Source organism: Chiroxiphia lanceolata, chromosome 12 (assembly GCF_009829145.1).
Source record: "Chiroxiphia lanceolata isolate bChiLan1 chromosome 12, bChiLan1.pri, whole genome shotgun sequence".
NCBI classification, from domain to species: domain Eukaryota; kingdom Metazoa; phylum Chordata; class Aves; order Passeriformes; family Pipridae; genus Chiroxiphia; species Chiroxiphia lanceolata.
Window position 1 is genome coordinate 16,046,517 of NC_045648.1, and position 26,762 is coordinate 16,073,278.

Sequence of the window (26,762 nt, forward strand, 5' to 3'; positions counted from 1 at the left end):
GAGGGGTTCAAATGGGGTCCGCCCAAGGGCAGCTTCAGCACCTGCCATCTCTCCGCGCATGGGCTGTGGACTGTGCTCCCCGTGAAGGGACGGGACACCCCCCCCCCCGGCGTTAAAATGGGGCTCTTCAAGGGCTAAAATCAGCCTCCTAAGGGAAATGGGGTGATGGTGGCACTGTGGTGTCAGGCTGCCCCCAGGTCTGGCTGCCCCTTGCGGACACCTCAGCGCTGGCTGCTCTCCACACACAGGCTGTGGCACGCACTGAGCCCATGAGGGAATGGGACCCCCAAGGGATTAAATCAGCCCCCATAAAGACAATGGGGTGATGGTGGCACTGTGGTATCTGAGTGCAGCCCCTCTCCCGGGGGGAAGCTGTGCTGGCAGTTCTGACATGCAGCACGTGGTGCTCACTGTGCCCCCCCCATGAAGGGAATGGGACCCCCAAGGATAAAAATGGGGTCCCCAAGGGCAGCCTCAGTGCCAGCAGCTCTCTGCACTTGTGCCATGATGCTCCATAAGCCCATGAGGACATGGGACCCCCAAGGGATTAAATGAGGCCATCCAAGGGGAAGGGGGTGGTGCCCAGCTGGAGCCGTCCCAGCCCAGCTGGAGCCCTCCCAGCCACACCTCAGCACCGGCAGCTCTCCACACACAGGCTGTGGTGCTCCTTGTGAAAGGAATGGAACCCCCAAGGGGTTAAAATGGGGTCCCTAAAGGGAATGGAGTCATAGCAGTGCTGTGGTGCCTGGCTTTAGACCTTTCAGAGTCCCCTCAGCATCGGCAGCTCTTTACACATGGGCTGTGGTGCTCACTGAGCTCCTCATGAGACAGTGGGAACCCCAAGAGGTTAAAACAGCCCCCCTAAGTGGGACGGGGTAGCTGTGGCACTGCAGTGCCTGGCTTAGGTTCTCAGTGCCAACCACTCTCCACACACTGGCTGTGGCACTCACTGAGCCCATGAGGGAATGGGACCCCCAAAGGGTTAAAATGAGGTCCCCAAGGGCAGCCTCAGCACTGACATCTCTCCACATACAGGCTGTGGTGCTCGATGAGCCCACGCAAGAATGGTACCCCCTAGGGCTTAAATCAGCCCTCCATGAGGGGATGGGACCCTCAAGGGGTTAAATCAGCCCCGCTAAGTGGAGTGGGGTGGTGGTGGCACTGTGAGTCCTGCTTCAGCCCTGACCCTCAGCACCAGCAGCTCTCCACATGCTGGCTCGTGGCACTCTCCCTGTCCCCCTGTGAGGGGATGGGACCCCTGAGAGCTTAAATCAGCCCCCCTAAGGGGAATGGAGTGGTGGCATCACTGGGGCTCACAACTGTATCCTCTTCCCAAGATGCAAGGCAGCACTGAGGCTGCAGCTACAGCCCATGTTGTTTTGAAAATGCACTTTTCCCTGTGGAACAGGCACTTGACATCCAGTGGTTGGTGCTGCTGCCCCGGCCAGTGATTCCTCACCCATCAGAAAACATAAAGATGGTTCTATCCCGTCTCTTACCCAAAAAAAGCAGAAAGCGTCTCACCCTTTTTGCAGCAGCGGAGGCAGTTCGGGATTCAGACCTTCCTGCGCGTCCTTTGCTCATCCTCTGCCTCCAGTACCAGGCCTGGCTCTGAGCTGGGCTGCAGCTTTGTATGGAGAGAGCCAGCGCTGCCTGAAATCCCACCCAGCCTGTGCTGGGAGGAGAAATCTTAATACAGAGTCAAATTTCCTTTTTTTTTTTTTTTTTTTAATCCCAGTTTGGAGATGAAAAACCTCCTGGAGCTGGAGTCAGGAATCCCTCCAGTGACACTGCAGAACAGACCCAGCCCTGACGTAGCAGGTACTTCTGTGGTCAAAGCATGAGCAATTCTGCCTTGAATAAATAGCTGGAACCCTCCCAGGACTCCTCGGATCCCTGGTTGGACCAAATGCCTCCTGCCCCAGAGGGTTCACCCCAATTCCATGTTCTCAGGAGACAGCAGCCACACACTCCTGGGAGACTCTGCATGTTCCCAGTTGCCTAAGGGATGGCTGGTCCCCTGATGTCCCTGTGGCTGCCCAAAGGAGGCTGGCAAAGCCCAGCATGGGGGGAGTTTGGGGCTGATCCAGCCACTGTGCACACAGAGCAGAGGGGAATGGAGCAGGTTGGAGAAGAGCTTTATTAGGAGATCCTGGACATAATAAATAAGGGTTACACTGGGAGATGGTGGTGAGGGGCTGGGGGCACGCTGTGCTCCGTGGAGGCTGGAACCTCTGCCACCCTTCCGAGTAGGACATCTCCCTGCATCCCATGTGCCCTGTCCCGCTCCTTCCTTCCAGCAGCAAAGCCGGCCCAGGGGTCGCTGCCTGCCACCCCTTTTGGGATCGGGGCAGGGAATGTTTTAGGGAGCAGTGTGGAGCAGAGGGAGTGGGAGGGCAGGGCCGTGGGTGTGGTGGGGCCCGGCTGTCACTGTGCCAGGGCCTGGCTGATGTCCTTCACCAGCATGGTGCCGATAACCATCTTCTCACTGTTGATGGTCAGCTGGGCCGCGCCGCCCTCCCGCCGCTCCAGGGTGATGAGCACCAGGCTCCCACTTGTCACTGTCTTGGCTGCAAACCTGCCAAATAGTGAACACGGAGCTTCAGGGCAAGCTGTCCCCTGTCTCCCTCCCGTCCCCTGGGATGCTCCAGCAGGGACCAGACAGGCACCTCCACCCACAGCCACTGTCACATGTGGGTTCATGCAGGTTTCTTGTCCTAAAGGAAACCCTGAGTGTCCCCACTCTGATTCAGGTGGGACTAGAGAGGTGACAGCACCTGCCTGATCCCGGTGTGGGAGTCCAGCTACCTGTACTCGTTGCTGGCACCGCAGGGCACGCGTCCCACATTGGCAGCCGAGGTCACTTGCTGGACAATGGCATGGTCGCTCCGGCATTTCTCGGGCAGCGTCAGCTTCTCCGTGATCTCGCTCATGCCCGTCAGCTTCCCTGGAGCAGGCAGCAGAGGGGCTTGCCCGTCTCCAGCCACACTCCCTGCTGTGCCCTGCTTTGCCATCTCCCAAACTAAGTCCCTCCAGCTGCCAGCTCACTGTATCCTGGTCCCCCAGCACATCCTAAGCTGGCTGCCCTGCTTGCTCCTTATTCAGGATTCAGTGGATTTGGGAAAATCCTTCTTTCGCAACCCTGCCCAGGCTCATCCCCATGTCTCTGCCTGGTGGATGGGCTGCTCCTGTCACCAGTAGTGATGGGGCTGGATGCTGCAGGTCACCAAGCACCCCCTGCTCAGCACAGCCCCCCATCCATGGGGCCAGGGCAGGGATGTGCTGCTCCAGGAGCATGGGAACACAGGGCCGGGGCATCCTAATCACTCACCGGATACAGTGCTGGGAGCGCCAGGGGTGGCATGAGCCCTCCATGCCTTGTGGGGACCCAGCAGGGCCACCTCAGCACCAGGTTGGTGACCCCAACCCGCAGGCTGGGGGTGCAGGAGGAGGTTAGGGGAACAGAGCTAGTCTAGGGGCCTGTGAGCAGCCACTTACCCTCACCCGGCCGTGCCAGGTGCTCTAGGGCCACGGCGAGGGCGGCACAGGGGACAAAATCAGGGGTGAGTGTCAGCAGTGGGTGCCCGCACACCGCTCTGTCCCCATCCCTGTCCCCCACTCACCCTGCTCCTTCTTGAACTCGTTCTCACTCATGAAGACGGGGGCCATGAGCTCCCCCACGGGTGGTTGGATGGAGACGTAGAAGTGGCGTGTGTGGGTGCTGGGGAGACAGGCAGGTGAGGGGGGCACATGCTCAAAATTTGTCCCCTCTTCATGTCCCACTTCCTATCCCTGCCCTGGGCAGGGATGATTGGGGGGAAACTGAGGCACAAAAGGGCTTGGGAATAGGGGGAACCCATCAGGCTGGACCTGGAGCTGCTGCCACCTCCTTGTCCCCTGCAGGGAGCCCAGTGAGTTTCCTACTGCCCCCAACCACCCCGTGCCCATCTCAGTTTCCTCCCTCCCCTGGAAGGACCCTGGTGCTTGTCCTGCTGTCCCCGATACTCTGGGATACCCTATGGCCTGTACTGCTGTCCCCCATCCCCGGGATACCCCATGCCTGGTCCTGCTGGGATATCCCCTGGGATATGCTGTGGTCTGTCCTGCTGTTCCCTCTCCCTAGCTGCTCCATATCCCTTGGAGGGACATCAGTGCCCATCCCACTTTCCCCATCCCTGGAGCACCCGATGCCCTACTCTGCTGACCTCCATCCCTGGGGACACCCGTCCTGCCCTTCCCAGTGCCAGATGCTCACCACAGCTGGAAGTTTGCCGCCTGGGTGGAGTCACAGAAGTCAATGCCCATCACCACGCTGGCCGTGTCCCCTGGCGCCAGGCTCTCTGGAACCACAGGGGTGCCACTGCATCTCATGTCCCCTCCACCCACCAACCCCTGTCCCCGTTCTCCTGCAGCATCACAGCCGTGCCATGCCGTGCTGTGCCACGCCATACCGATCTCGGGGAACTCCTGGATCCGCATGCCGGAGAGCGGCTTGGGCTCGCTGACCCGCAGGTTCTTCACCTCAGCGTCAGTGTTGTTGGAGATCTGGATCTGGACGGCCACCATGTGGGGGTCCCCCGGGAAGGGTCGGCGGCTGAAGCAGTACTCAACAGCGAGCCCCTCGCCAGCCATGCGGTGTAGCAGCTCGTACGTCTTCACCGTGCCAAACGCCGGGCTCAGCAGCTGCACCGAGGGACCAGCGTGGGCTGCCGAGCACACCCTGTGGCCCCTGTGGGTGACAGGGGTCCCCAAAACCCCCTGTGGGTGACAGGGGCCCTGGGAGCTCCCTGTGGAAGGCGTGGGGGGCACTTACGGTGGGTGTCAAGGAGGTGTCAGTGAGCGTGAGACCCTCCAGGTCAGTCACCAGGCTGGTGGAGACAATGCTGCTGGAGGGGATGGGCTGGGGAGGAGGGGGAGTGACTGCAGGGTGGGGATGGAGGAAGAGAGGGTTAACAGAACTCACAGCCCCCTGGGGACAGCCCTAGTGGCAGCCACATGGGAACAGCCATGTGGAGACAGCTGTGGTGGCATGGCCCCATGGGGACAGCCACACAGGGACAGCCCCAGTGGCACAGCTCCATGGGGACAGCCCTGGTGGCACAGCTCCTTGGGTGTAAGACACAACCCCCCGGGCACAGCCACACAGGGCCTATCCCATGGGCACATCTGCATGTCTCACAGCCATCCTCTGCAGAAAAGGACCCCTCACCCCACCCATCCCTGTCCCAACTCTGCAGCTCCCAAAGGGCCCACAAGTCCCTGGTCCCACTGGGGTGGGTGCCGGTGCCTCAGTTTCCTCAGCACCACCACCATGGCCATCCTGTGTGTCCTGGGCAGCCACTCACAGTCATCCAGGTCGAGCAGGGAGATCTCCTTGGGGCCGGCCTTGCTGCTGGGGGGCTGCAGGGGGGTAGAGATGGGGGTGAAGGGGGGGGTCTGGGTGTCCCCATGCTTTCCTCCAGCCCAGCCCAGCCCAGCCCTGCCCTCACCGCCTTCCTCCGCTTGGTCTCTGCCTCGGAGCCTGAGTCAGAGCCAGAGGAGCTGCTCTCAGAGGTGCTGGCCTCCTCTGACGAGGTCTCAGCACGGCCCTTCCTCCCCTGCAGGGCCTTCTTCTTCTTGGACTTCTTTGCCCCTTCCTCCTCCTCCTCTTCCTCACTGGGACTGTGGGGAGAGCCCAGCTCAGGAGGGCTGAGGTGGAGGTTTGGCTGGGGGCACCCCCATTTTCCAGAGGGTACCTGCCCACACTCCTCGGGGCTGCCTTCCGGGAGCCTTCCTTCTCCTTCCTCTTCGGCCTCTTCTCCTCCTCCTCCTCCTTGTCCTCTGACTGCTCCTCACTGTGTTCCTCCTCCTCTTCCTCCTCCTCCTCCTCCTCCTCCTCCTCGCTGCCAGAGCTGGAGCTGCCAGAGCTGCTGCTGCTGCCGCTCTCCTCACTGCCGGACTCAGGCTCTGCAGGGGGCACAGCTCAGCCCTGCTGCTGCATCCCACCATGCCCCTGCATCATCCCACTGCATCCTACCGCATCCCATCATCCCACTGCATCCCCCCATCCGATCACCCACTGCGTCTCATCCTCCTACTGTGTCCCACTGCATCCACCACATCCTCCCATCCTCCCACTGCATCCCACTGCATCCCCACAATCCCCCCCTGCATCCCTATACATCCCCTGCCATGTCCCCACTATGAATGGATGTCCCCACTGCAGTGCCTCCTGTCTGAGGCCCCACCATGATGACACTTTTGTCCCATGGCTCCACCGTCCTGGCACCTGACTGATGGCCCTGCAACAGTGACCTCATACCCCTGGGTCCTCACCGCTGTCTGCCGACTCCGTGGCCCCTGACTCTCCCTCCGAGTCCGAGTAGAAAGGTTTCTCCACCTTCTCCTTCCTCTTCTCCCGGATGGTGCACTTGGTCCACTCAGGAACCTGCCGGCACAGGGTTGACAGAGCAGGGCCATCACCCATGGGTGGGAGACCCACAGCAGCCTTCATCCCCCCTGTCCCCAAGCGGGTGTGTGAACACTAGACAGGGGACATGGGGCAGGTAAACAGCATCCGGGCACCTTTTGGGCCTCTCCCAAAACCTTGAGATGGTGCCCCCACCTTGGGCCCATGCAGCCAAGGTGCACCACACACCTCCACATTCCTCACAGAGGGGTCAGGGGCCTCGTCTGGCCAGTCGGGCAGCTCCTGGTATCCCACAGCTTTGGCGTTCAGCAGGTGGGACAGGGAGCCCAGCTGGAAATGGTCCCGATCTATGACAAGGGGAGAGGTGGCAGCAACTCAGGGACAGCCATGCAGCACTGCAGTGACAGCTGGCCCTGTGTCCCCATGCCCTGTGACCAGGAATGGGTACCTTTGAAGGAGGACTCCAAGACAGGAGCGGGTTTTTGGGCCAGGAAGAGCTTCTTGGCGTACTTGTTGAGGGCCCCGCTCTTCTCGGTGGGCACAATGAGCTGGCGGATGAAGCGAGCCCTGTCGCGGATGTCGTAATTCTGGTCGTACTTGGCCAAGTTGAGGACGTACTGGGTCAGCAGCTTGCTCTGTGCCAGAGGACACGATCAGGGCCAGCCTCTCCCTCCCAGCTGAGGAAACTGAGGCGCATCGTGGGACCACACCCCCAGTACCTGCTTGGAGTTGGTCAGGTAGAGCTTGGCCGCCAAGTTGATGACCTGCAGCTTGACGATGTCCTCCTCGTTGGTGAAGGACTTGGCCATCTTGCGCAGCACATCGGGCGCGATCTTGGGCACGTGCTCGCAGTACTCGCCAATGAGCCACAAGATGCTGGCCCGCGCCATTGGCACCTGCAAAATGCCCCTGGACATGTGGCACTGCTGCCACCCCTCAGCTCCTGCGTATCATGCAATGCCCTGACCCACCTGGATGTTGTCGGTGAGCTTGGCCATGTGCTTGATGATCTCACTGTGCTGGGCTGGCTGCATCTGCAGCAGCTTTTTGATGACCACCACAGATTCAGCCACCACCAGCTCTGTGGGCAGAGACCCGGCCTTAGCGAGGTCTTGCCCCAAGAGCGATGGAGCTCCCTTTTCACTCCCACCACGTGCACTCACCGTCCCGGTTGGAGAGGAGCTGGACCAGGCCGTTGAGGCAGGTGTCCCGCACCTTCCCAATGTTGGTGGCACAGCGCCCAATGGCTTGGATGGTGGCTGCCACGAAGTCCTTGTCCATGCTGCGGATGTAGGTCTGCAGAGGCATGGGAGACACACATGACGTGTCACCCACATTTCAGTGCCAGGTATCCCCCCTTGCAGTGGTCACACATTGGGGCCCTTTGGAACCACTCATGGGGTTGGCATGGCCTCAGCCTACTCCTCCTGATGGGGCTCTCCTCTGTCTCCTCTATGATGGTATTTTGGCACCCAGAGCCATGCCAGGGTGACACCCCGGTGGCCTCAGTGTGGCCACGGCATACCTGGAACTCCCTCAGGATGGTGGAGATGTTGGTCTCATTGGCCAGGTTGGTGAGAACCTCCAGCTGTGGGAAGAGATGGGCAGCATGGGGACATGCCAGGGGACAGGGCGTTGCTGTCCTCCTGTCCCCAGGGCTTGAGGACAGCAGACCCAAGGAAAGGGCTCCATGAAGCCCCAAAGCCACCCCTGATGGGTTCTGCTTGGTGTTTCCAGCTCACCTTGAGGATCTTGATCTGCGTGGGGTCCGTGGAGCGTATGTAGAAGCTCTTCAGGTAGGGCTCAAACATCCCCTGCATGCAGAGCCAGCAGCATTAGTGCTATCCCTGTCCCCCTTGCTGAGGCCCTCTGCAGGCTCTGGTGACCCTGTTGGGTAGCCCTCATTCTGCTCCAGAGTCAATAGGGATAACTCGTCCCACACCAAGTCCAAGACTCACCCGCCGTTTGATGGACATGGTGGCCACGTTCTGTAGCACAACATACTGCACCTCGCTGTGGGGACAGAGAGGGGGCTACCATCAGTGGGGCAGGGCCGGACCCCCCTGGCAAGTCCCTGTCAATAGGGGGCAGGACCCACCACAAGTGGTGCCACCATGATGCTTCCACCCTGTGTCTGGACTGGGCCTGCCCAAAAAGCTCTCCAACATTATGTCCCTTTGGGGATGGGCTTTTTGGGCATCTCTCCCAGGGTCTTGGAGCTCCCCACGGGTCCCACTACTGGGGTGGAGGGGTAGGAGACCACCACAACCCAGGCACCACAGACCTGTGACTCCGCAGGAGCCGCACCAGCGCCTTGGCGATGACTCCAACCTCTGCCTTGGGTGCCAGGTGGAAGTAGAGTTGTGCCACGGCCATCACCACCTGCAGGGACACACCTGAGCGTCACCAGTTGGCATGAGGACACCCTGAGGGATGGCTCTGTCCCCCAGAGTCCCACCTGGCAGCACCTGGAGGAAGCCTGACCCTGGGGACACCCATCCCTGGGTGTCCCTCAAGCACCCCAGTGTCTCCTTGGCCTGTGGGGATGAGGCCTCAGAGGATGGACAGGGTTGGAGTGAGGGTCTCACCGCGGCGTTGCGGCTCTGCAGCAGGGGCTTGGTGTTGCGCAGGAGCAGGCGGTGGTCGGGGTCCATGACATAGGGCTTGCGCTTGGCCAACGAGGCTGCCTCTGCCTTGGCGTCCTTGGCATCCTCCTCCTCGGAGCCATAGAAAGCCTTCTCGGCGTTCTCCTCCAGCAAGGACTCCTGCTGGGAGGTGGGACACCTTGCACCCTCCAAGAGCACCCCCCCTTACCTCACTTCCCTGGGGGCTCCCAGGACACCTCGAGGCTCCCAGGGCACCCTGGGCTCCTGAACTCACATTCTGGTTGGGGCTGAGGAACTGTGTGCGCGCGTAGCGGGTCAGCATGTTGATGATGACCACCTGCCCCCACTCCTCCACGTCGATTAGCAGGTTGCAGAGCTTGCGGTAGTTCTTGTGGATGAGGTCGATGCGCTCTGGGCACACCTCTTCGAATGCCATCACCACACTGCCAGCCACCAGCTGCCAAGGGAAAGCCCAAGGTGACTCACTGGGGTAGTGGCATCTTCATCATGATGCTGGTTTGGTGGGGATGGTGGCATCTCCCTGAGGATGCCAGTTTGGTGGGGATGGTGGCATTTTCATCATGAGACTGTTTGGTGAGGATAGTGGCACATCCATGAGGATGGTGGTTTGGTGGGGATGGTGGCATCTCCATGAGGATGCCAGTTTGGTGGGGATGGTGGCATCTCCATGAGGATGCCAGTTTGGTGGGGATGGTGGCATCTCCATGAGGATGACAGTTTGGTGGAAACAGTGGCTTCCTTGTAGGGATGCCAGCTCAGTGGAGATGGTGGATTCCCCCTGAGAATGTTGGCCCACTGGGGACAGCAGCATTCCCACCAGGATGCCAGTTCTGCAGGGGTGGCTGCATCTCCATGAGGACACCAATCTGGTGGGGACATCACCATCCCTGTGAGGATGCTGGATCAGTGGGGACAATGGCATCCCCAGGAGGATGCCAACCCTGCGGGGATGGCTGCATTCCCACAAGGACATCAGTTTAGTGGGGACATCTCCATTCTCTCAAGGACACTAGGCTAGTGATGTCCCCAGTTTAGGGGCAAGGGAGACACAGTGCCCTGCTCACCGTGGTCTTGTCCGCCAGCAGCTTCTCAATCACTTCGATGAGTTGGTCCTTCTGGTCCGAGTCAAGGCTGCAAAGGAAAAGCAGGGCAGGTGCGGCTGGACCAAACTCCTCCCCATCCCTGCCTGTCCCTGCCTGCATCAAGCAACTGACACCCTTCTTGGCAGCCCCAGAATTTAGGAGCTGACACCCCTGTTACCTGTACAGCTTGGGGATGGCATGGGCAGCTGTCTTGCGCACGTACGGGGACATGTCGGAGGCGGCCTCCTTGATGGCCAACATCATGATGGGCACGATGATGGGAACGCGGATGCTGGACAAGACCCGCAGGGCGCTGGCGCGGATCAGCTGGTTGGGGTCCTATGGGGACATGTGGGGGGCTGCAGTGGGGGCTCTCTGCTCCCCCAGACTGCCCCCTGGGTCCCCAAACCATCCCACCTTGAGTCCTCGCTGGAAGGTGGAGATGGAGAGCAGGGCCAGATCTTGCTGTTCCTCTGCATAGCGCACCAGGTAAACATACACCAGCTTCTTCACCTGCGGGGTGAAGGTGCCATCTCAGAGCCCCTCAAAACACAGCCCACACCCAAAACTCTCCTGCAGGGAAGGCGCCAGACCCTGGGGACACCCATGGATGTCACTAGGGCCACCCAAGACCTTCCTCACCTCGATGTTCTTGCAGGCAACATTTTTCACCACAGCTGGGAAGAGGTCAGAGGCATTTTTACCCCGGGCGATCATCTAGGGGGTAAAGGAGCAGTGTGACACTGGGTGGCCGGCACAGCATGGCTCGGCACCGGCAGCGGTCCCCGACGGTGACAACAACACCCACCGCCACAATCCTCTTCATGGCCTCCAGCTTGAGTGAATCCTTGTTGCTGTCGAGCATCTCCTTGAGGTCATCATGTCTGCACCACATCAGGGGAAAAAAATTCCCATTTTTAACCATTTTTAGTCCTGTTTTTCTCCTCCCAGCCCGCCAGGCCGGCAATCCAACCCTTTGCCATGCAGTATTTATGGGGACAGGAGTTGGGTTACAGCCAGGTGAAAGAGGAGCCGGAGGGACTGGCATGGTGCTGGCACCCAGTGCTGTCCCCATCCCAGGCACTGGGATAAAGACCCCGTCCTGTCCTGGCTGTGGTTGTTACCCTACAATGTCCCCAAATTGCAGGTGCCCATGACCAGCTCCATCCCAGTTTGGTTGGGTGTCCCTTGTCCCCTCATGGACATGGTGTCATGGATGTGCCAGTGCACCCTGACGCAAAGCTGTTCCCCAGTCCCATCCCTGCACTGGTGAAATGCCACCAGCCTTTTGTAAGGCTCGTTGTCACCACTGTCCTCTTCTACAAGGGACATGTGTCCTCCCCAAACTGGGGGCACCTGCAAGGCTGCATCCACCTGCATCAGTTGGGGGTGGCACCCATGGGACAATGCTCGTCCAGAGCCACCGTCATCGGAGGGCTGGGGGGGCTCCTTGGGGGAGTCTTACCGTGGTGGTGACCCGGTGCCAGTGGCCACTGCAGGCTCGGTGCCGGCGAGTGGCCGCAGCTCATCAGCTCGCAGGGCGCTGTAGCAGGCTGGTTGTCCAGCCTCAGTGGCCAGCACCGGGCTTGTCACCTCCTCAGCCACGTCACCACTCTCCGGTGGTTTTGGCCGGCTGGCCGGTCCCACTGGTAGCTGCTGCAGCAGCTTCTGCACGGGCGGCAGGGACAGCATGGCTTCGGCCAGAAGTGGTGGCTCTGGGGACAGTGGCAGGGCTGTGGCCCCGCTCCGGTGCCTGGCACAGTCAGCTGAAACCTGATGCTGAAGTTGGGGTTGGATTGCAGCCTTGATTGCAACACCCTTCGTGGTGGATGAGGCCACCCTGGGATGTCACGTCCCGAGTGACATCTGACCTGCAGCTGGGGCTTGGGGACATTGCAGGGAGCTCCTTCCCTGGGTGCTGAGTGGCTCAGTCCTGGGCAGGGACCCCACACCATGGTGGGACACCCACCTGGGTGGTGGGGTGGCATGATGGGACACCTATGGATGTCCTGCGTGGGTGGTGGGGTGACACTGAGGGGAATGGGACAGACTGGGGAACATAGCCAGGGTGGCCAGGGCTGGGGGACACTGCCAGAGGGGGTATGCGGACACTGCCAGGCTTGGGGGCAGAGGAACACTGCTGGGACACACAGCCAGGCCAGGGGACATTGCCAGGGGTGAGAGAGGGGGGGACTTGGCCAAACTGAGGGACACTGCCAGGGGTTCAGGGAAGGGACACACTCTGAGATGAGGATTCTGCTAGTAGGTCATGGATGGGGAGCACTGCCAGATGGGGGACATGGCCAGCCAGGGGGACTGCCAGCAGGGCAGGGGTCAGGGGACATTTCCAGATTTGGGGACACTGCCAGCAGGCCAGGACTGGGTTGTCACTGCCAGACTGGAGGACACTGCCAACGGATCAGGCTTGGGAGACACTGTCATACTGGGGGACATAGTCAGGGGTAGGAGTGTGACGCTGCCAGACAGGGGTACACTGCTGGAGGCTGGGGGGACACTGTCACAGTGGGGTACACTGCCAGGCCATTGGGGAGGGGGGAACACTGACAGAGGTTCAGGGAAGGTAGGACCCAACAACATGGGGACACTGCCAGCCTGTCACAGATGGGGGACACATCCAGAATGGGGGACACTTTCAGAGGGCCAGGAGTGGGGCAACACTGTCATGCTTGGGGACACTGCCAGGGAATCAGGGAGGAGGAACATATCCAGAGGGGGGGACAATGTGGTATCACGGAGGGGTACAGGGAGGGGGGGACACTTCTAGACTGGGGACACTGAGGTCAGGGTGGGGGACATGTTCAGAGTGGAGGACACTTCCAGAGGGTCAGTACTGGAGGGACACTGTCATACTGGAGGACACTTCCAGAAGGGCAGGGATAGGGGACACAGCCAGACTGGGGACACTGCCAGGGCAGGTGGGGACAAAGACATCCCTACATTCCTGCAGCTCCAGGACACCCCCCGCCTTCCTGTGCATCCCTGCCCTCCCAGCAGCCTGCCCCACGCAGGGGTGGGTGACATTTCTCAGCGCCCCCCTCCCCCCAAGCTAGGGACCTCGGCTAGGGGGGGCTGTCACCCCACGAGAGCCACAGCAGAACACTGTGGCCAGGAGGGGGTGCAGTGGGGGTCCCCGCACATTCCCCTGCAACCACGCCATCTCCAAAACTCTGGGGTTTTCCCACAAAACCCTCCCTGGCCTTTGCAACCTGCAGCGACCTTTGCAACCTGCAGCGACGGCGGCGTGACCGCATCCCGTGTCCCCATCCCTGTCCGCATCCCTCATCCCCATTCCCATCCCCGTCCCCATCCCGGGGACCGCTCCAGCCCTGGCTCGGGTACCACGTCCCCGCCGAGCACGGCGGCCAAGGCCTGCGGTGGCGGCCGCCGCGCCAGGCTCCTGCCTTGTCCCCTGTCCCCGCACTGTCCCCACCTCTTGTAGTCGGAGGAGAAGATGCCGCCGCTGGCGGGGTCGTGGCCGTACTCGGGCTCGCCCAGGCTGGAGGAGCCGCCCTTCTCCTCGCCGTAGGCCGGGCTGGCGGCCATGGCGGCGGGAGGGATGCGGGATGCGGGATGCGGGGGGGGGACGCCGGCACTGATGTCAGCGCGGGAGGGGACGGGCCAGCCCCGACCTCCGCCCCGGGCAGCGCCCGGCGAGACCGACCCCCACCGGGATTGGGATGGGAGGGGGGGCTTTGCACCCCCTAAAAAGTCCCCCGCCCCGCAGGTCCCACCTCCCGCATAGGTTCGAGTGCCGGGCGGCGGGAATACAGGTGGGATTTCAAGAGAAGGAATGCTGGGACGTGGCTGTAGAGTGACTAGCGTAGAGCTCACACCTCATCCCAGATTAGAATCATTAAATTATATAATTATAATAATATACAAAATGTATAATTATGGTAATATACATTATTATGTATAATTATAATTAGACATATTTCATTAAATTACATTATAGTAAATGATATTGTATGTTAGGATGCTATAATATATATTATCACATCATATTACATTATATTTCATACATAATATATTATGAAGCAGACATACTATACATTTTTATATATTACCGATTACATTAATTATGCGATGTTATATATATTCTATATTCTGTCATACAGTATTATCCATAATCCATAATCCATTCTACATTCTACAACCCATATATGGTGTAATGTATGCAATATATTATATATTATATTTGTTATACTGTGTTGTATTATATTGCAGATTATATTAACTATATTATAGTATATATTATAAAAAATATAGTATATTATTCAATATATTACATTATTCAATATTTTATATTCTATATTCTATCGTTACAGTATATATTCTAAATTATATGCTATATAGTATGTAGTATATATAATGTATGATATCTGAACGATTATATATATTAGGTATTGTATTAATTTATATTATTCTTGTAGATATTGTTGAAGATATTATAGATCATATAACATTATCAATAGCATGATAGGTATTATTCTATACTATATTATTATTATTCAATGTGAACTATATTATTATATATTAAAATTATATATTAAAATATATATTACATGTTATTATAAATATGCCTATAGATATTATTATATTTATATAATTTTTCATATAATATATTAATGTAAATTAGAGCTATTATAGATATTATTACAGTTGGGGTTTTGTATGATTTTTTTTTATTTTTTCACAGGGTTTTTTTTGCTATTGGCAGATATTCCCATTATTATTTTCCTGGGCAGCAGACCAACCCCAGGAGCTTGTGTGGGTCAGGCAGTGCTCCCACCCCATCCCACAGGAGTGAGGCAGTGAGGGAAAACAGGCATGGTTCAGGGAGCAGAATTTAATAAAGCATCTAATTAATACACAACAATTAATCTGCTGCACGTAGAAAGGTGGGCACCCACTCCAGCCCTCCCAGAGACCCCACAGCCCTCCTGGAGACCCCAGTTGTGTTTGGGGACCCCAAGGCCCCTGGAAACCCCACAGCCTTTCTGGGGACTTTGGAGTCTTCCTGGAGACCCTCAGGAGACACTGCGAAGAGCCTGGTTCTGTCTTCCTTACTCCACCATCAGGTGTTGGTACCCACTGATAAGATCCCCCTGGACATTCCCTTCTCCAGGTTGAACCACCCCAGCTTCTCTTCCTATGAGAACTGCTCTCTCAAACCCTTGGTGGCCCTTTGTTGGTGTCTCTCCAGTATGTCCATGTCCCTCTGGAAAGCTCAGTATTCCAGAAGGGCTAGGATCACCACCCTGGACCTGCTGGCAATGCTCCTCCTAACACAGCTCAGCGTGCTCTTGGCCTTCCCTGGGTCCCAAGAGCATGTTGCTGGCTCATGGTCAATATGATGTCCCCCAGGAATCCCCAGGCCCTTTTCTGCCCAGCTGCTTTCCAGCTCATCACCCTCCAGCCTTTTCTGGTGCCTGGGGTTGTTCGTCACCCTGGGAAGGCAGCACCTTCCCCTTGCTGAACCTCATGAAGTTACTCTTGACCCATTTCTCCAGCACATGAGCCACCCCTCCCAGCTTGGTATCAGCAGCAAACTCACTGCTGGGACACTCTGCCCTCTCAATTGGACCAATAATGAAGATGTTTGACCAGGACTGGACTCAGTGTTGACCCCTGGGATACACCAACAGTGACTGACCTCCAGCCAGACCCGGTCCAGCCATTTGGCTCTTTTTCAACCCAGCAGCCCACAGAATATTAATTTTTGTGCTCAAAATCAAATACCAGCAATGAAAGAGGAGATGTCTTTTTCAGGAGGCCACGGGGAGCAAAGAGAGGCCACTCCCTTTAAGATGTGCCAAAGTGGGACATCACTTGATAGCAACTTCTGGGAAAAGGGAAAAACCAACACATCAAACAAGGCTGACACAGGGTCTCCATGCAACCATTTAATTCCACACAAGAGGGATGCCAAAGCCTGGTCCTCAGGGAAGTATGCTCCACCTGCACATGTTCCCCGGGAGCACGTCCATCTCCATCACTGCAGCGCTGGGGACACCTGGGAGAGAAGGTGGGCAGTGGTGACACTTGGCTGGAGCAGGAGCCAAGGTCTCCCAGGGCAGTGGCACCTGCTCTGGTGGTGGCACCCACCATGGCACCGGCGAGCTGGCCCAGCCCCAGCAAGGCAAGGGCAAAGTGGATGCAGTTGCAGGTGATGGCATCGTACTCCACCACCTGCTCCATGGCTGCCCGGATCCGCTGCTGCAGGGCAGCCACATCCATCCCTCCCTTCCTCCGGAGCACCTTGGCCGGACCCCGCGTTCGCAGGAGGTGGTTCTTGCCATGCTTGGCCACAATCCCTGATGGTGAAGTCCCCGAGCTGCCTGGGGGGCAAAGGGCACTCTATACCCCATGTCCCTTCCAGGGGGGTGTCCCCACACCATGACACCTCCTGGGGCTCACCTTCCAGGTGGATGATCTCCCCGTCACCACAGTAGACACCAGCGTGGGCACTCCACCAGCTGGGGCCCCCTGAGGCCAGCGGGAAGAGGAAGAGGTCCCCGGGCTGGGGCTTGGCCACCCCGTTGGGGACCACGTCAAAGTGCTGTCCCAGCAGCCCCTCGCAGAGGAAGAAACCCGCCGTAGTCACCGCCCCGCCCACCACCTGGGGACCCAGCCGTGTTTCAGGGCCACTGGTGCCCCGGGGACACCAGCAGCATCAACCAACCCGCTGGCTCATCCTGCATCCCCGGGTTTCCATGGATAGGAAACCCTCCAGGAAGGTGCCACCTCCTCTAGGTGCTGAGCACCATTGGATGCCAAGGGAAAAGCAGAGCATGCAGGATTCAGCCCTGTCGTGCCAGGGTTGAGATGGGCAGTGCAGGGCACAGCAGGGATGCCAGCACTTACCTGCCTGGAGCTGCTCACCTGGGGGGACAAACAGTGGGTATCAGCCCCAATGGCACAGGGGAGAGGGGACCCAGGGCACCAGTGCCACGGCTCAGCCCCTGCCTGGGCTGCTGCCAGCCCTGTGCCTGAGCCCCTGGTGGGGGTCCCTATGGCAGCACCCCCAAACCAGTCTCACCCAGGAGCCCAGCCAGTGCCAGGGCTGGAGGAACAGCCAATCTGGGGCTTGCAGGGTCTGCAGGAGGGAGCTCACCTGTGGAGAGAGGGGGCAGAGCAAGACAGGGACCCAGACCCTGCTGACACTCATCCTCTGCTGACATCCACCCCTTCCAGCACCCTCCCTAGCCCAGAGCAGCCTCCCAGGCCCCCTGTGGCTCCTCCCATCCCCCAGACTCAGCCCCAGGCAGGTCCCAGCCATGGGGTCCAGGGGTTCTGGGTGCAGGTGTCCTCCGTGCCAGCTCCCCCTTTACCTGGGCGAGGAGGTTCATCTGCAAGGAGAAAAGATGTCCTGAAGGCTGTGGACAAGGGCTGTGCCCAGCCCCACCTCAGGGACCTCTCTGTCCCCAAACAGTTGTGGTGACACGTCACCCTGCTGAAACCCACAGCCTCAGGCACTGTACCAGTCCTGGCACTTGTGCCGTGCCCTGCTCCCTCACCGTGGGGACACCTCCAAGGTCTCCTCACTTCACTGTGGTCCTGAAGCTGCTGCTGCTCCAAAGGTAGCTGTGGGACAGGACCTCCACCCGCCCCAGTGAACACCGTGGTGGCTCTTGGCACCAGCACATGGCTCTGCCGGTGCCCAGGAATGTGCCCGGACTGGCTGCACTGTGGCACCGTGCCCATCATGTGGGGCCAGTACCAGGGGGACAAACCCAACCTGGTGTGACATTTCATCCACAGACCTCTTGAGTGACCCCAAAGGAGTCACAAAACAACCCTGTGGCCACAACACACTGACAGCCAGTGGCCAGCGGGCTGGTGACAAATCACCTCTTGGTGCCAAAACTCTCTGGCCCTGGATGGTCACCAGCCTCTCTCTGGCTCTGTGTCCCCAGGGGCGGTGCATGACCGGGGTCAGCTCTGGAGTCACATTAAACTTTAATCCTTGTGCCGGGGGGTCAGTGAAGGCTTTGGCAGGGCTCGGGTGGGTGACTGTCACCCTCTGTCATCGGGCAACCTCCAAAGAATCATTTATCACGGAGCCTCCAATAAACAAGAGCTAATTACAGCTGAAACCCGAGCCTGGCCTGGACCTGGCTCAGGGCAGGCAGCCGTGTTAACCCTTCCCAGCCACCTCCAGTCCCATAGCCATTCTCCTGGACCTTTGTGTCATCTTCTGGTTGCTCTTGTCCCCTCCTGAACACCACCATCCTCTCCTTGTCCCTGTTGTCCCACCCTGATGTACCCTCCAGTTCTCATCACACCCTTCTGGTCCCCAGTGTTCCCTCCTGGTCTCCATCATCATCTTCTGGTCCTCACCATTTCTCTGGGTTCTCTTGGCCCCTGTTTGTCACTACTGTCCCACTCTGGTCCACATCATCCCATCCCAGTCCCCATCATCCCATGCCAGTTCTCACTATCTCCTCATGATCCCTATCCACTCCTATTGTGTTCCACTGCCCCCTCCTGATCCCTGTCACACCCTCCTGGTCCCTATCACATCCTCCTGGTCCCCATCATTCTCACATGGTCTCTATTGTCCTGTTCTGGTCTCCATCATCCCCTCCTGGTCAGTGCTGTCACCTCCTGCTCTCCACCATTTGTTGTTGTCTCTAGGTCATCATTAAAACATCCAGGTTCTCACTGTCCTCTCCTGTTTACAACCATCCTCTCCCAGTCTCTATCACCTCCTCCTTATTCCCATGGTGCCCTCCTGATCCTTGTTGTCCTCTCCTGGTCCCCACCATCTCCTCTTGGTCTCCTTCATCCTCTTCTGGTTTCAAATCATGCCATCCTCACTCCCATCATCTCCTCCTGGTTCCAAATCATTCTGCCCTGGTCTCCACCATCTCCTCCTCATCCCCACCACCCCCTCCTGATCTTTGTTGTCACCTCCTTGTCCCTGTCATCTCCTCCTCATGCCCATCAGTTTGTCCTGATCATCATCCCCTCCTTGCCATCACTATCTCCCCTTTATGCCCATCATCTCCTTCTGGTTCCCCACCAGCCTGTGCCATCACCAGCAGGAGTGGGACTGCCAGGACAGCGGTGCCTCCCTGGGTCACCCAATGTTCCCAACCGAGCTGTCCCCTGGCCAGGGTGCATCTGTGAGTTTCCTGTGGCCAGTAGGATTAGGGTGGCTGGAGCCTTGGGGCTGCTCCCAGCCACAGGTCTCAAGCCCATCGCCATCATCTTTGGGTAATTAGTAAATTAGTAATTAAACGCTCTCTGCCTGCTGGGGAGAAGGGGGGCAGATCCCAAGGTTTTAGGCTGGGTAATCCTGTGGCATCTGCCCCAGCGTCTGTCACCGAGCCGAGTCACGACCCCGCCACGGGCTTTAACGTTTGCTCCTTCACCCCCACCCGCCACCCACAGCCCCTCGGCTGCGGCGTCAGGGTCGCTCCCCAAAACAGGCTGGGCTGAGCCCCAATGGGTGCCCAGCTGGGTGCTTATGGGGTGCTCATCCCAGGAGGGGGACGGGGTGCTGCTCTGCGGGGATCCCACCTCTGGGAGAGCGCCCAGCTGGGTATAATGGAGAAACAGGGGAAGAAACCATATTTTTGTAATTATTGGCTTTCCTGGGGGTGCTGATGATTGGCTGGCAGCAGATGGTTGGCCCTGCTAATCCCCCTCCCAAATCCCTGCTCTGGAGCTGGCTTTTACCCGATGGACGAGGAGGGGACGGGCAAATTAGCCGACTCAGCGTGTATCGCCACGCTGGTCACCGCCCGGCATCCCCTGCCACCAGGTCCCCGTGTCACCCATGGGTGGACTGGCACCCCGGGGTGCGGGTCCTCCTGGTATCCCCGGATCAGGCACTGGGAGATGTTTCACCCACGGGCCAGGGGTCTGGAGGCCCCGAAGGGCCAGGCAGGGCAGGTGACAGCTTGCTCCTGCCGCATTAGCCCAGCGTCATAATTCTGCCACAGGAGGAGGGCGGCCGCGCCCCAGATGGCGGCAGTCAGAGATCTGGGTCAGGGCGGGTGCTGCAGGGTGGGACAGGGTACCCCGGGGGGGAATAGGGGTCCCAGGGGTGCAGGGGGGCTGGAGGCTGTGGTGTAGGCAGGGATGGAGTCATAGTGAAGGCAGGGACAGAGCCATGGAGGCAGCAAGGATGGAGCTGTGGTGCAGGCAAGGATGGAACCATGATGAAAGTAGGGATGGAGCCACGGTGAAGGCAGGGATGGAGCTGTGATGAAGGCAGGGATTGAGCTGTGGTGAAGGCAGGGATGGAGCCAACGTGAAGGCAAGGATGGAACCCTGGTGAAGGCAGGATGATGGAGCTGTGGTGGTGGCAAGGATGGAGCTGTGGTGAAGGCAGAGGTCAAGCCATGATGCAGGAAGGGATGGAGTTTTGGCGCAGGCAGGGATGGAGCCATGTGTGGGCAGGAAGGACAGTGGAGCCATGTAGAGGCAGGAAGGGTGATGGAATGATGCTACACATGGGAACATGGAACAATGGTGCGGGCAAGGTTGATGGAGTTGCAGTGCAGTGAGGAACGCTGCAGGCAGGGGGAAAGGAAGGAGGTTGGAAGCAGGATGACAGAGCCAGGGTGCAGGCAGGGAGATGCAGGAATGCTGCAGGCAGCTGCACAGCAGTCAGGGATGCCTGAGGGGTGACCCCCAGCCCTCGGATCCACTGATGTCACCACCACCAGCCCTCAGCAGGGATCTGTTGCCAGTACCTGTCTCCTGGGACACCTCCACTGCAGCCACACCTCTGAGACCCCCGAAGGGAGGGACACAGGGGGCCGGAACACCCGTCCTCAGCCTGGCCCATCGCTGGGGACAGCCCGGGCCGGGTGACAGTGGCCACCCGCCACCCCCCTGAGCTGGGTAGAGGGGGGTTTAGCAGCTAAAGCCCTCAAATCCCAAATTGTGCTGCCCTGTCACCGCGAGGGTTTAGCGGTGGTTGCGTAACCCCGGGGGCCACCTGGCCCCCACCCGCTGCGGTGTCAGCAGCCTTAACACCCCCGGGGCCCCCTCCTGCCCCCCGGGAGGGGAAGCTGAGGCACAGGGGGACCCCCACCGAGCACCCCCCTCCCCTTGCCATCAGGGCCGGTAATTAATTACTTGGGGGCAGGGAAATTACCCCCCTTAATTACCACTTTTCGTTATTCCCCTCTAACCGCCTTAGTGAAGGGCTTATGTGCTTACAGGAACCGGTGGGTCCCAAGGGGGAGGACACACAGATGGGGGGTCCCCACCCCGATCCCCATCTCCCGCCTCTGCCGCAATCTCAGCCTCGCGGTGCTGGGGGGGTGGACACGCGGTGACAGGGTAACACTCCCACGGTGGCCCGCGGCGGCGCGCGGGGGGGTGGCTTGGGTGTCGCGGGGTTTAGGGTTACAGGGCTGGGGCTCAGCACCTTTTTAATTCTTCATCGCGTGGCTGATTGATCCCCCCCGCCCCGCGCAGACACTAAAGATTAAGAGGGTGACAAAGAGGCGGCTGCTTACACAGCGCCCGCCTAAGCCGCCTTGAAGAGAGCAAGGCAAGAGCCCCGCTGCCCGCAGAGCTGCCCGAGCACTCACCGCCTCGCCAGACCCACCGCGCTGGATCCAGACGGACAGGACAGGGAGAGGTCGGGAACGCCGGGTCGGGGATGGCTGCGTCCCCGGCGGGGTCGGTGGTGAGCGCCGGGCTGGACGAGAGCCCCACGGGTAAGAGGTAGAACGTTCTACTGGAGCGGGGGCGACACGGCGGGACCGCAGGCACCGGGGGGGGCTTTGAGATGGCTGGGCCCCTGCTGTGGTCATTCTGGGAGTCCTCTTCATGGTTCTCCTCTGGGATAATTGAGGTCCCCATTGCGGTCCAGCTCCAAGATGCCTGGGGTCCCCAGCACGGCCACCTGGATGCCTTTGGGCCCCATTGGGGTCCATCTCCAAGATACCTGTGGGTCCCTATCATGGTCCATCTCCAAGATACTCAGTGCCCCCATCATAGTTCTTCTCTGGGATGTTTGGTTTCTCCATCGTCATCCTTCTCCAGAGTGGCTGGGGTTCTCATCATGATGCTCCTCCTGGGTGCCCAAGGTCCCCATCAGGGTCCTTTGGAATGCCTCGGGTCCTCAGCTGTCACACTTCTCCAAGATGGTGAGGGTCCCCATTGTGGTTCTTCTCTAGGTTGGGATGCCTGCAGTTCCCAACCCTCTCCATGATGTCCATGGCACTCATCATGTTCCTTCTCCAGGATCCCTGGGGTCCCCAGTTATGCCCCTTATCCAGGATGCCTGCAGTCCCCAGCCACAACCCTTTCCTGGATCCCCTTGAACACCAGCCCTTCTCCAGGGTCTCAACTGTCTCCTGCTGTGACCCTTCTCTGGGATGCCCCATGTCCCCCGAGGTGTCCCTTCTGCAGGACACCTCCCATCCCTGATTGCAACCCTTCTCTGGGATGCTCAGAGTCCCCTCACTGGCACGCTTGGAGTCCCCATTCTTAGGGACACCCTTTCATCCCTTTTTGTTTTTTTTTTTAAAGTCACATGAGAACACATCTCGCATCACCCTGGGTGCTGGGGTGTGGAAAGATGCGAACCCCTGTGCAGAGTCCCCGTCCATGTCCCTGGGCTGGACCGGTGGCGATGGGAGCCACCCCATTGCCAGGATGCTGGGAGGCAGCAGGGACTGGTGGGAGGGACAAGGGACAGCGGGAGGTCTGGAGTCACTCCGAGCGCGCCGGCTCTGCTCCTGCAGGGCTGAGCCCGGCCCCGGGCAAGGCGCTGAGCCCGGTGCTGCTGTGCAAGGTGTGCGGGGACACCAGCAGTGGGAAGCACTACGGCATCTACGCCTGCAACGGCTGCAGCGGCTTCTTCAAGCGCAGCGTCCGCAGGAAGCTCATCTACAGGTGGGAATGGGGGCAGAGAATGGGGGCACGGGCAGCCAGGGGAGCAGGAACCAGAGGAACATGAACCCAGTGGGGCAGAGACCCTGGGGATGGACACCATGGGGAAAAGGATGCCCAGCAGGGCAGGGACCCCAAGGTTGGGCACCCAGAGGGGAAGGGATGCAGAGGATGGAGAGTGGGGCAGGAATGGTGGGGACAGGCAACCAGCAGTGTAGGGGCACCCAGCAGAGCAAGGGCCCCAGGGAGTGGGCAATCAGTGGGATGGGGATCAGGTGGACATGAACCCACTAGGATAGGGAGTCAGGGGATGGGGTAGCCAGTAGGGAAGAGACGCAGGAAGATGGATGCCCAGTGGGACAGGGACTTTGGAGACAGGAACCCAGTGGGGTAAGGTCCCACAGTATGAACACTCAGCAGGGCAGGGACCCCAGGACATGGGCAATGGATGGGCAGCAACCCAGGGGGACTTGAACCCAAGCAGGGCAGGAACCAGGGGACAGGCAAACAGTGGAGGAGACACCAGATGGGGGGGTGTCTGGGGCATCCTCATGGGTCCAGGACACCCATCAAGGCAGGGTATGCACTGGGACAGGGCACCCACTGGGGACAGGACACCTGTTGGGGACAGAGTACCCACTGTGGTGGGGCACTTGTTGGAGTAAACCCATGGTGGGTGGGACAAGACACCCAACAGGGACAAAGCACCCCCAGAACATGGCACCCATGGAGGCAGAACACTCTGTGGGGACAGGGGCCACTGCAGTGGCTGCAGCCAGGTGCCACCTCTCCCCATAGGTGCCAGGCGGGGACGGGGCTGTGCCCGGTGGACAAGGCACATCGCAACCAGTGCCAGGCCTGCCGGCTCAAGAAGTGCCTGCAGGCTGGCATGAACAAGGACGGTGAGATGGGGGACAGACACACACACATGGTGACGGATGGCAGGGGGTGGCAGCGAGTGGCCAGTGCTGATGTCACCTTTTCCCCGCAGCCGTGCAGAACGAGCGCCAGCCCCGTAGCACGGCCCAGGTCCGGCTGGACAGCATCGAGCTGGATGCTGAGCTGCCCCCAGAGCACGTGGCCACCACACGTGAGGTGCCCCCATCACCCTGTCCCGCTCCTCGTGGTCCCGGTGCCACTGTCACTGTCACCCCGGGTCCGCGGGCGCCCACACCACCCACCAACCATCGCTTCATGGCCAGCCTGATGACGGCTGAGACCTGCGCCAAGCTGGAGCCTGAGGATGGTGGGTGGCTGCCAGTAGGGAGGGGACGGGTGGGGGTGTTGTCTCCACTGTGTGGTGACCACCAGTGTCCCCTTCCATCCCTGTAGCTGATGAGACAGTGGATGTGACGGGCAGTGAGCCGGAGCGGGCGACCGGCGAGTACCAGGTGGCACCGTACCCGGCAGCCAGCCCCGAGAACATCTACGAGACCTCTGCACGGCTCCTCTTCATGGCTGTGAAGTGGGCCAAGAACCTGCCCGTCTTCTCCAACCTGCCCTTCCGTGACCAGGTGGGGTTGGGGGATCCCCATGGGGAACTGGGGATCCCCCTATGGGGCAACAGGGACCCCAAAATATGTAGGCAGCCAGTGGGCTGTGGATGGCTGGAGCATCTCCACAACATTCTTGGGGCACCCCCAGAGAAGATGCTCTTCAGCCCAACCAGCGGTGGTGGCTGGAGGTGTTGGAGGCCTTGGGGGTTACGGTGGTTTTGGGGCTCTCCCTGCTCTCGCCAGGTGATCCTGCTGGAGGAAGCATGGAGTGAGCTGTTCCTGCTCTGCGCCATCCAGTGGTCCATGCCCCTGGAGAGCTGCCCGCTGCTGGCTGTCCCCGAGCCCGCCCCTGGGAAGCTGCTGCCGGCTGCCCTGGACGTCCGGGCGCTGCAGGAGACCCTCGGCCGCTTCAAGGCGCTGGCCGTCGACCCCACCGAGTTTGCCTGCATGAAGGCTGTGGTGCTCTTCAAACCAGGTGAGGGCACCCACCAGCACCTGCCACTGGCCGTCCCCCTGTCCCCACACCACCCCATCACCCCTCTGTCCCTGCAGAGACCCGTGGCCTGAAGGACCCCGAGCAGGTGGAGAACCTGCAGGACCAGTCGCAGGTGATGCTGGGCCAGCACAACCGTTCCCACTATCCTGGGCAACCCGTCAGGTACCGCTGTCCCCAAGTCCCCACAGGTGACACCAGGGGAGGGACACCTACCCATGGCCACCACTCTGTCCCCAGGTTTGGGAAGCTGCTGCTGCTCCTCCCGGCACTGCGCTTTATCTCCTCGGAGCGCGTGGAGCTGCTCTTCTTCCGCCGGACCATTGGCAACACCCCCATGGAGAAGCTGCTGTGTGACATGTTCAAGAACTGACATTCCCACCCCGCTGTCACCTGGCTTGTTTGCCCCCTTGCACTGCCACCCTCACCCTCACCCTGGATCTCCTCACCCTGGGGTGTGAAGGGGCCCATGGTCCCGTCTCCAGGGAGGTGGCCAGGACTGTGGGATGCCCCCAGCAGCTGGGACCAGCTTCACTGGTGGCAGGGAAATGTCCCTGAGTGCCCAGTGCACTGGGAGCACCTCACAGGGGTGGGGGCTCGATGGTGCCACTGTCCCAAATGCTGGAGGAACCCAGGCAAGGCACCCCCGGCACCATGGGAACCCACTGCCACCTGAGGGGGTCACTGGCCTGGGGGACACTCACTCAGGGATGAAGCCAACCTGGGGGTGACAACAGCCAGGGGTGACAACAGCCAGGGGTGATACCAGCCTGAGGGTGACACAGGACCAAGGGTGGTGCCAACCTGGAGGTGACACAAGACCGGCGCCACTGGCTGGGGATGATGGCAGCCTAGGGGTGACACTGGCCACAGGGGTGATGGACACCCTGGGTGTGACTCCAGTCTGGGGGTGACAAGGGCTGGGGATGATGGACATACAAGACCAGGGGTGACACTGGCTGGGGGTGACACCAAACCAGCGTGACCCCAGTCCAGAGGTGACACTGTCCAGGGGTCACCCAGCCCAGGGTGATGCCAGCCCAGGGGTGACACTGGCCAGGGGTGATGGACACCCTGGGGGTGACCCCAGCCCTGGGGTGACCCTGGCCCAGAGGTGACCCCAGCCTGGGGGTGACACTGGTCGGGGGGTGATGCCATCCTGGGCTGCAGGGTCCTCCTGCCACCACTTCACTCCTCGCCGTGTCCCAGGGGGCTCCTGCTTATGTCCTCCCCATTTTCTACTTGGAATAAAGAGGATCTTTGCAGCCACACTCCCATGACACTGATTTAGGGTCCCCCTGGAAAGGGGGACAGTGGGGGGGAGGCACCAGCTAAATGGAAATAACCTGAACAGAAATCAATAAAAATCAATAACCTGAATATAAACACGTTGCAAATAAATTATCTGAATAGGAATAAGATAAATATATATAAAATTGATATAAATAATCTGATTTAAATGATGGAAATTGAATAATCAGAATATAAATTAATTAATAAAGTAACGTGAAGAGAGATGAAATTAAATAATCTGAAATAATTTGAATAGCAAGAAATTGAAAATAAACTATCTGAATATAAATAAATATAAATAACCTGACTGGATAAACCCAGAATTAAATACAAATAATTAATAATCAATAATAATTAAGCAGAATTAACAGAAATAAACTGAATAGAAATAAAATGAAACTAATCTGAAATAATCTGTGAAAGAATAAATTGAAAATAAACTACTGGAATATAAATGAGATAAATCTAAATAAT

At 59.0% G+C, this 26,762-nt stretch overlaps 3 protein-coding genes across 7 annotated transcripts; 1 reads left to right on the forward strand and 2 right to left on the reverse strand.

The window, feature by feature from the left end:
• Positions 1–2,121: 2,121 nt before the first annotated feature.
• On the reverse strand, positions 2,122–13,719 carry AP3B2 (adaptor related protein complex 3 subunit beta 2). Of its 2 annotated transcripts, none has more exons than XM_032700612.1 (27): positions 13,570–13,719; positions 10,927–11,002; positions 10,761–10,835; positions 10,536–10,631; positions 10,297–10,457; positions 10,101–10,167; positions 9,290–9,472; positions 8,998–9,174; positions 8,694–8,791; positions 8,368–8,422; positions 8,152–8,223; positions 7,935–7,997; positions 7,573–7,705; positions 7,381–7,490; positions 7,129–7,305; positions 6,858–7,044; positions 6,638–6,756; positions 6,316–6,427; positions 5,736–5,946; positions 5,490–5,661; positions 5,346–5,400; positions 4,814–4,920; positions 4,452–4,683; positions 4,256–4,340; positions 3,624–3,721; positions 2,809–2,947; positions 2,122–2,578 (listed from the first exon to the last, which is right to left on the reverse strand). In XM_032700612.1, exons 1-27 carry the CDS (start codon positions 13,680–13,682, stop codon positions 2,428–2,430), a joined length of 3,324 nt encoding a protein of 1,107 aa, XP_032556503.1. In that variant the 5' UTR covers positions 13,683–13,719; the 3' UTR covers positions 2,122–2,427. The 2 variants fall into 2 exon arrangements, with proteins under 2 accessions (XP_032556503.1, XP_032556502.1); XM_032700611.1 differs by having other exon boundaries at positions 8,998–9,177.
• A 1,415-nt stretch (positions 13,720–15,134) lies between these two features.
• On the reverse strand, positions 15,135–17,988 carry LOC116792798. Of its 4 annotated transcripts, none has more exons than XM_032700136.1 (7): positions 17,660–17,766; positions 17,474–17,491; positions 17,182–17,256; positions 17,007–17,024; positions 16,560–16,716; positions 16,248–16,480; positions 15,135–16,155 (listed from the first exon to the last, which is right to left on the reverse strand). In XM_032700136.1, exons 2-7 carry the CDS (start codon positions 17,489–17,491, stop codon positions 16,135–16,137), a joined length of 522 nt encoding a protein of 173 aa, XP_032556027.1. In that variant the 5' UTR covers positions 17,660–17,766; the 3' UTR covers positions 15,135–16,134. The 4 variants fall into 4 exon arrangements, with proteins under 4 accessions (XP_032556027.1, XP_032556026.1, XP_032556024.1 ...); XM_032700135.1 differs by having other exon boundaries at positions 16,560–16,761; XM_032700133.1 differs by lacking the exon at positions 16,560–16,716 and having other exon boundaries at positions 17,660–17,986.
• Positions 17,989–21,768: 3,780 nt separating this feature from the next.
• Positions 21,769–25,425, forward strand: NR2E3 (nuclear receptor subfamily 2 group E member 3). Its single transcript, XM_032700131.1, has 8 exons — positions 21,769–21,826; positions 22,859–23,009; positions 23,805–23,908; positions 23,998–24,252; positions 24,339–24,520; positions 24,746–24,977; positions 25,055–25,160; positions 25,236–25,425. The coding sequence occupies exons 1-8, from the start codon at positions 21,769–21,771 to the stop codon at positions 25,366–25,368; spliced, it is 1,221 nt and encodes a 406-aa protein (XP_032556022.1). The 3' UTR covers positions 25,369–25,425.
• Positions 25,426–26,762: the final 1,337 nt, after the last annotated feature.

Bases quoted from the DNA above. Each gene is read 5' to 3' on its own strand.
- LOC116792798 (XM_032700133.1), bottom strand. From the start codon at position 17,897: ATGAAATGTCACACCAGGTTGGGTTTGTCCCCCTGGTACTGGCCCCAC. The intron at 16,156-16,247 runs GTGGGTGCCACC...CTTCTCTCCCAG, and splicing joins GCCAGCTCGCCGGTGCCATG to GTGTCCCCAGCGCTGCAGTG.
- AP3B2 (XM_032700611.1), bottom strand. From the start codon at position 13,682: ATGGCCGCCAGCCCGGCCTACGGCGAGGAGAAGGGCGGCTCCTCCAGC. The intron at 5,662-5,735 runs GTACCCTCTGGA...CTCTCCCCACAG, and splicing joins GCCCCGAGGAGTGTGGGCAG to TCCCAGTGAGGAAGAGGAGG. The intron at 4,341-4,451 runs GTATGGCGTGGC...CTGTGGTTCCAG, and splicing joins CCAGGAGTTCCCCGAGATCG to AGAGCCTGGCGCCAGGGGAC.
- NR2E3 (XM_032700131.1), top strand. From the start codon at position 21,769: ATGGCTGCGTCCCCGGCGGGGTCGGTGGTGAGCGCCGGGCTGGACGAG. The intron at 24,253-24,338 runs GTGGGTGGCTGC...CCATCCCTGTAG, and splicing joins CAAGCTGGAGCCTGAGGATG to CTGATGAGACAGTGGATGTG. The intron at 24,978-25,054 runs GTGAGGGCACCC...CTGTCCCTGCAG, and splicing joins TGTGGTGCTCTTCAAACCAG to AGACCCGTGGCCTGAAGGAC.